Source organism: Rutidosis leptorrhynchoides, chromosome 3 (assembly GCF_046630445.1).
Source record: "Rutidosis leptorrhynchoides isolate AG116_Rl617_1_P2 chromosome 3, CSIRO_AGI_Rlap_v1, whole genome shotgun sequence".
Taxonomy (NCBI): Eukaryota; Viridiplantae; Streptophyta; class Magnoliopsida; order Asterales; family Asteraceae; genus Rutidosis; species Rutidosis leptorrhynchoides.
In genome coordinates, this window is record NC_092335.1 from 578,064,642 (window position 1) to 578,073,094 (window position 8,453).

At 34.7% G+C, this 8,453-nt stretch overlaps 2 protein-coding genes across 2 annotated transcripts; one reads left to right on the forward strand and one right to left on the reverse strand.

Annotated features, from left to right (window-relative positions):
• The first annotated feature begins 2,441 nt into the window (after positions 1-2,441).
• On the forward strand, positions 2,442-4,305 carry LOC139898687 (putative pentatricopeptide repeat-containing protein At5g52630). The gene has a single exon (XM_071881443.1). The coding sequence runs from the start codon at positions 2,442-2,444 to the stop codon at positions 4,215-4,217; it is 1,776 nt and encodes a 591-aa protein (XP_071737544.1). The 3' UTR covers positions 4,218-4,305.
• A 1,925-nt stretch (positions 4,306-6,230) lies between these two features.
• Positions 6,231-8,025, reverse strand: LOC139898688 (aldehyde oxidase GLOX). Its single transcript, XM_071881444.1, has one exon. It carries the CDS (start codon positions 7,903-7,905, stop codon positions 6,313-6,315), a length of 1,593 nt encoding a protein of 530 aa, XP_071737545.1. The 5' UTR covers positions 7,906-8,025; the 3' UTR covers positions 6,231-6,312.
• Positions 8,026-8,453: the final 428 nt, after the last annotated feature.

Consider the following 8,453-nt stretch of genomic DNA (forward strand, 5'->3'; position numbering starts at 1 on the left):
TATACATTAAATACATCACACCTCTCTTCAACCTCTTTCTCTCCTATATCTTCTACAACACATCTCTCTTTTATTGGTTCTTTCAATTTGAATATATTGAACCAGGCCACTAAAGGTAGTTATAAGCCTACTGAAATATAACAATTTTAATAATAAAAATAATTAAATTCGGTTTTAATTAATTAAATAATTAATTATATAAATTTTATTATTTAATTAATAATTAAGTTCACGTGATTTTATTTTTTATAAAAGTACCACATTATAATTTAATACTTAGAATTATTAACTAAAACTAATTATATAATAAATTTAAACTTTAATTAATATATAGTGTCGTCTAAAAATAAATATTTAGTCAACGTTGAATAATTTATATAATTGTGACGTACTATACTAATTATACGCGGAAAATCCCAAGGGCAAAATAGTCATTTCAAGTATGAAAATTTGAGGGTTGTTATAAATGATTTAGTTATAGCTAGTCGTATATGTTTTTAGATGGTTTGGAATCGGTCTTTGTGGTCTTAATTTCTCACTTTCTTTTTTCGTTTAGTGAGTTTTTTGGGCGCCGAGTTTGAGCTTTGTGTTGGTTGGTTTTGGGCGTTTCGGTACTTTTGAATAGTGTGTGTCTTGTGCGTTCTTTTGATTGAATACCATTTATCATTATTTTGAAACAAAATTGCAGGCATTTTACGAGCCCAATAAATTCAAATTCATCAACTACCACACAACTATATAAACTTATTGGGTTCAATCTAAAACCAATTTTACAAAGCCCAATAAATTCATCAACTTTTATCTTTTTTAGATTCGGGTAAAAAGAAGATTATTTTTTTTAACAGCATAGCAAATTTTATTACGCCTTTAGTAAAGAACTAGAGGGCAAAAAGAAAAAGTTACAATGGCTTAATGAGCCAATTGTTCCAACGTAAAACACCATTTGCCCCTATGATACAACCATGAAAAAGAAAATGAGCGTATATGATAATAAAGGTCGCCATTTTTCATAGCCGATTCCGGATGTAAAACACCATTTCCGTGCAGTTGTCATTTTTAATCCTTTATTATGTATCGCATTCTACAGTTAATAATGAAGCACGTTGAATTGTAACAGCAACAACGTGAGAAAATCAAAAATTTGAAATTATCAACTATCCAATAAGAGGCGATAATTACAGATGATATCGATAACTTGAAAAAAGATCTATCAGACACATTCTTCAGAAAATCTTTTGTTGACAAAGGAGATCATGCAATTATGCCCAATTATAAAAATAACATGTTTAAATAGATTGGCAAGTTAACAGCTATAAAAAACTAAATAGGTTTATTTTATTATATAGTTCACTTATACATTCCTAATGTTAAATCTTTTAAAAGTATTTGATAATTTACACATGTTATATAGTTATATCATAGAATGTTCTAACGGTATTTATTTAAAAATTTCATGCAAGCAGATAAATTACACGCTTACCAATAAGGAGCTTCAGAGTATACTAATATTAAAACAAACAGTTTTTGCTATATATGCAATTCATAAACATGTTAAGGGATTATAAAGATGGAATAATTTGTGTGAAACTCGACCAAAATATTAATTATGCAATAAAACTACTTTTACCATGTTAATTTTTCAATTTTATTCAATTTTATTGTTTTTAAATAATAAATAGCTAGATTTATTATAACTAATTGAATTGATTTATAATAGTATAAAAAAATACAGAGATTCTTACAAGTCAACTCTAATTCATCCAACAGAGTTGTAATCATGTGAATCCAACAATTTGCTTGAAATTTAAGGGATCAATCAAAGCGCGACAATCACATAAAAAAATTTCAATTTTTTTTCAAAGTTTTATTTGTTTTTATTACTTTTTTTGCTTTTCAAGTTTTTATTTTATTTTTATTTTATTTTTTAGTCCGATTTAGAGTTTAGGGTTTAGGATTTTGGGATTAGTCCCTAAACCCAAACCATAAACTCTAAACCGTTCGTGTTAAAAACTCAATTTAAACCCTAAATCTAAACTCTAATTTCTAATTGCTAAACCCTAAACCCTCTAATCTCTAAACCCCAAATTTTAAACCCTAAACCTTAAATATAAGGTTTAGAGTTTAGGGTTTAGAGTTTAGGGTTTAGAGTTTGGTGTTATGGGCTAAGGGTTAAGGAAGTCAATCATATGTGGACCACATTTTAGAGTAGTTTTGACTACATGTGAGAACAAGTAATTGTCGCGCTCTGATTGATCACTTGAATTTAAAGCAAAATGTTAGATTGAGATAAATATTTCACTCATCCAAGATCTCACAAATTCTAGTTTATATTTATATTTATATTTATATTTATATTTATATTTATATTTATTTAAAAATATAAAGCCACTGTTAAAAACATTAAAACGACTACAATGCTCACCTAAAACATCTCCTTTACTATGCTTGCTATTCCCCAACAAGAACGAAACCAATTCATCTTTGAAGAAAATCACAGAAACATATGTAATCATCTTCTTTCAGTAACCCGATCAAGAACACTTTCCAAAGGCCAACAACTTCATGGTCGTATAATCAAATTAGGGTTTCAGGTAATCCCACTTGTTTCTCACTATTTGATCAACTTCTATTCAAAAACCCAGCTCCCATTTCAATCTTTGCAAATATTCGATGAAACTAGCATCAAATCATCAACTACATGGAGTTCAATTATCTCCTGTTTTGCGCAGAATGAGTTACCTTATCTCGCGCTTCAGTATTTTAGGAAAATGGTTGATCAAGGAGTTCGTCCCGATGATCATATATTCCCTAGTGCCACAAAAGCTTCTGCGATTCTTTCGGGTTATAATGTTGGAAGATCATTTCACTGTTTTTCGATGAAAACTGGGTATGATGCTGACGTGTTTGTTGCGAGTTCGATGGTGGATATGTATGCGAAATGTGGGAAGATTGGGGATGCACGTAAAGTGTTTGATGAAATGCCTGTGAGAAATGTGGTTTCTTGGAGTGGGATGATATATGGGTATACTCAATTGGGTGAAAATGAAGAGGCTTTGTGGCTTTTTAAGCAAGCGTTGTTTGAGAAATTCGAAGTTAATGATTTTACTTTTACTAGTGTTATTCGTGTTTGTGGGTCTATGACACTGCTCGGATTAGGGAAACAACTACACGGTTTGTGTTTGAAGTTGAGCTTTGATTCATCTAGCTTTGTAGGGAGTTCTTTAATTTCTATGTATTCAAAATGTGGAATAATCGAAGTAGCTTATCAGGTTTTTGATGAGATAACCGTTAGGAATTTAGGCATGTGGAACGCGATGCTCATAGCGTGTGCGCAGCATTCACATACCAATAAAGCTTTTGATTTATTCCGAGAAATGGAAAATAGTGGCATGAAACCAAATTTTATAACTTTTTTATGCACACTGTATGCGTGTAGCCATTCGGGATTAGTTGAAAAGGGTAAGTATTATTTCAACTTAATGAAGAAATATGGCATTGAACCAACTGATCAACATTATGCTTCAATGGTGGATATATTGGGACGAGCTAATAAACTACAAGAAGCACTTACTTTTATAAACCAAATGCCAATTCAACCAACCGAATGTGTATGGGGAGCATTACTTACTGGATGTAGACTTCATAATAATACCGAATTGGCAACTTATTGTGCTGATAAAGTATTTGAATTGGGTCCCACAAACTCGGGTATGCATGTTTTGTTATCTAATGTGTATGCTTCTGCGGGTAGATATGAAGAGGCTGCTAGAGCCCGAAAGATGTTAAGGGACACAGGGGTAAAAAAGGAAACAGGTTTAAGTTGGGTTGAGGAGGGTAATAGAGTCCATACTTTTGCTGCAGGTGACAGGTGTCATTTTAAATCGAATGAGATTTATGAAAAATTGGAGGAATTAGAAGATGAGATGGCGAAAGCTGGTTATGTTGCAGATACGAGTTATGTATTGAGAGAGGTGGGTGGTGAAGAGAAAAATATGTCGATTAGATATCATAGTGAAAGATTAGCGATTGCGTTTGCTTTAATTACTTTTAAGGATAATAGGCCGATTAGAGTTATGAAGAATTTGCGTATATGTGGTGATTGTCATACTGCGATTAAGTTTATGTCTAAATGCTCTGGAAGAGTGATTATTGTGAGGGATAATAATCGATTTCATCGGTTTGAAGATGGGAAATGTTCTTGCAGTGATTATTGGTGATTAACAGTTTTGGTATGTTCATAATCTTTTACCAGGTTTATCATATTAAGTCTTCTTTCGCAAGTACCTAGTAAAGGTAAACTTATTAGTGGATCATTTTAATTATGTGATTCTTTGGGTCTTGAATTGAATAGACAGACATTATCATTATCATTCTTAGTAAACTAAGATTATGAGGGTATGAGCGAATTCTGATATTTTAGCTTCGCCCGTTTAGTAGAACTGAATAGATTCTCGATAGATACAAAACATATATCGTTTAGAAAAACATACCAAGATCATTTGTTTCTCAAACATTGATCAACACATAACTGAGATAGACCGAAAGTATCTATCTAGAGAGAGACGACCTCAATTATTTTAAAACATAATCTTTTGAAAGGAAGCCCGAAATAACGCATTTTTTGCTAGCTGTAAATACAACAATGGAAACGTTCATCGCAACGGAGGTTCACAATGCATGACTCGGGCAGCTTAAAAAGCAGGTCGTCACCTTAAGTATGTCACTATGCATAACAATGTTACTATGATCAAGTAGTATGTCACCTTAAATGAGATCTCGCCTATATATGATTAAAGTAGTGGAAAACCCTTTAGAGAAAAATGTAAATGATCTTTTGTGTTTTACAACATGTAAACGTTTTTGTGATTCTCTTCAATTATTTTGATTTTGATCTTTAACTATAAGAATGGATCAAATCCATGAGGAAGCGCAAGCATAGAGTCATGATTAGTTCAACAAATCTGAGTAGTTAAACTTTTGTTGGGTTACAATGGTAAAGGGCAATGCCTTAACCAAGTTGAGCCCGTATTGAGACAACTGAACAGAGAAAAGAGTTATAACTTACCTTCCTCACCGTGCTTCCTGCTTTTGGACCTATTTTATATATGGTTAGGCTCGGCCTTTATGCTTTGTGGAGCTAGAGCATTGTTCCTTCAAGTAAATGTGGATGGTCCTAAAATCTCGATTCTTGTACAAGGTCAACTTGCATTTAACCAGGTTGGTCAAGTGTTTCAAAACATCTTCCATGGTGGATCGATAAGCTAACATAAGGGAATTGACAAATTTACTTTGTTTAACTCACCTAACATATGCTAAAGTCACAACTCAATACAAACATTGCATTTGTTCATCCATTAACAAATCCCCATTTCAATCAAGTAACTCACATTGCTCAGGTCAATCTTTCTGTCAATGTTGGGACATTTGAATTGGGTAAAAAATTGTAGAAGTATAACATCTCCATTACAAACCTTCCTAGTGACTTTTTTTAAGAACATCCATTCAAAACGCCCTCAGTATACAGAATTAATGCAAACAGGATTTAAGGACAAACATGATTCGAACCTCTGCAGTTAGCGTAAGTGTTGAACTACAACTTCATCTCTTCCACTTAATGGAGTTGGTTTTGACCTGCTTCACATTGACTGGGAACAGGGGAATTTATACTAAAAAGTATGATGGGTTCATCTGAAGTGCAGTCTACTTCCTAACTAAAGTTCTACCGTGATTTTTTCATTCAGTCAATAAAAAAGTATCACCTGATTAAACCATGTCATGATGTTATAATATTTAGTATTCCTTCATAATTTGATACAAAACTACGGAGAATTTCATATTATATACTCCGTGTAAATCATTTATGATAGATGCTAATCAGAGTCGGAAACTGCAGGGGTCAATGCCCCAACATGTAGCTACTTAAACTCTTTCTCTGCCATGTTTATCGATCATCAAAAGCCATTTTCATCCCCTCGTACCTGGTTTTCTAGTTATGTATGTATAGGACTGTTAATACACCAAGTCAAAATAAGTACAAGTACTATGTTTAAAGTTAACCATATTCTAAGGTGGTTAAGATCATCAAGTATAAATTTATAACATGTTTATTGGGTTATACCAAAAGAATTGTATTCCCTAGTATCACCAAATCACATCACATACTGATTAAAATTTACGGCATTTTGCAAACAGTGCAATGTTTTATTAGTTACATATAACATTTGAGGCAATTGGCAATGAATTATTTACACTTATAATTTATATTTATATTTATAACTATAATTTATATAATAGTAAATGACATAATAATCGTTAATGCAGCTTCACCCATTTTGCCACACTTGGTACACCAGTATTTACTGCAAATACCATGTAGTATCCCGGCGGTGCGACCCTACCGTCAGGTGGTGCGATACAAGCAATTCTATACGAACCCAAACCATCCGGAACTGCACTTGAAACAGCCAGTTTGACCAACCGTTGCCCCTGGGAAAACGAATGTGTAGCAAAAGGTGCACTCGCCATATTTACTTCAATAATCCCCACAACCGGAAGCTGTGTAGTTACAACTATATCGAAACCACCTCCATAAATTATCTTCTCCGGAACTTCAAGTATAATTGGCCTAATATTCGCTTTTTCAGCCAACAAATACTCGGGCGAAAAAGCTTCAATTCTTAATTCAGTTGGAAATTCGGCTTCGAACTTGTAGAAATAATGTGGGTTACTCCCGGCAATCAGAATTCTTCCGTCTGGGAGTAAATTAGCCGTAGAATGATACATTCTAGGTACTGAACCGGGGTTTAAGGTCATAAATCGTAAACCCAACGGTTCATTAGGTCTATATAACAGAGGATATAAACACGGTTGTGATGCCATTTCAAACCCTTGTGTACCCGCTTGCGCTCCGTTTATAATCAAAACCTCGCCGGTTGGCAGCATCACCATATCACCCATAATCCGACCAAATGGCATATCTTCCATTTCCCAAACCGGGTCCTCTTTAGTTGCCTCAATTCGCCCGCAACTCCCGTGAGCCGGTCTATCTGTACTCCTCTCAATAAACGCTCCATACTCCGCTCCGCCGCAAATAACAATAATTGCGGCGGAGTAATCTCCCGTCAGCGGGAGCATCACTGATGATCCCGCTGATGGGTAATTACGAGGTCCTCCCTCCAAATTAGGGTATTGTTTCAACACAAGGTTGTTCGTATAGTCGTATAGAATGGCTCTCGTGTTGGCAAACACGAATAAGTGACCGTTGGGAAGAAGATGAACATATGGGTAAAGATTATCCATTTGGGTATCTTCGGTTTCCCCTAAAAAGGGAAAATTAACCGCGCTGCCACCGTGTCGAGATGGAAAAAACTCGACACTAGTGGCAGCGCGACCACCGACAATGATCACTGACCCGTCGGGTAAAATTTGATTCGTCGAATACCATCTACCTTCTGCTAATTCAACCTCAAGTTCTTCCCAGTCACAAAACGACGCCGTATCACATGGAGTAAACTTACGTATTTTCTTGAAACCATCTTGGTCGCCGCCGGTTTGAAGGAGGGTTCCATCCGGCAGAAACTGACCGGAGGAACACCATGTGTCGGTGAGTATCATAAGTGAGCGTAATTCTCTAGTACTAAGGTCCAAAACAGCTGAGTGAGCATAGCAATCGGGTTTGTGACCCGGGTCGATTCGACAATGGCCTTTTCGGAGGTGTTTTCGAGTGGGTCCGATGTTGGTACGGTCAAGGAGAACGACGGTGTTGAAACGGGTAACGGCCGTGTGCATAGAGGATATGCCGGCATCAGGGACTATTAGTTCCCACGTGCCGGGAAGGTCAGCACGTGAGTAGATGGTAAATTTAAAAAACAAGTGAAGAAGAAGAAGAAAGATGAATGATTTCATGGTTTGTTCCAGCAAACAACAGTGTATGAATTAATGGAATTAGTATGACCGTTTATTATAAAATTTGGAAGAGTTTTTTAATGTAAGAGGACAAGTGTAGGTTGTTCATATTGATGATGACAAATGATGGTGATGAGTTAATGATGATGATGATGATGATGATCATGTTTGCGGAAATTGTACTATACATATGTTCATGGATGATTTTGGGTTGTTATGAATAAAAAAACTTAGGTGTTATCTCTAATAATAAAACACTTTTGTAAATTTAGTAGTTAAATATGGATGGTAATTAGTCAAATATGGATAGTAAAATTTGTAATATATATGTGCATAATGTAAGTTACAAAAACACACATATACATTAAATACATCACACCTCTTCAACCTCTTTCTCTCCTATATCTTCTACAACACATCTCTCTTTTATTAGTTCTTTCAATTTGAATATATTGAACCAGGCCACTAAAGGTAGTTATAAGCCTACTGAAATATAACACGTTATCAGCACGAAGTGCTCCGTATAATCAAGGTTTATCTAAGCAAGC

Bases quoted from the DNA above. Each gene is read 5' to 3' on its own strand.
- LOC139898687 (XM_071881443.1), top strand. From the start codon at position 2,442: ATGCTTGCTATTCCCCAACAAGAACGAAACCAATTCATCTTTGAAGAA.
- LOC139898688 (XM_071881444.1), bottom strand. From the start codon at position 7,905: ATGAAATCATTCATCTTTCTTCTTCTTCTTCACTTGTTTTTTAAATTT.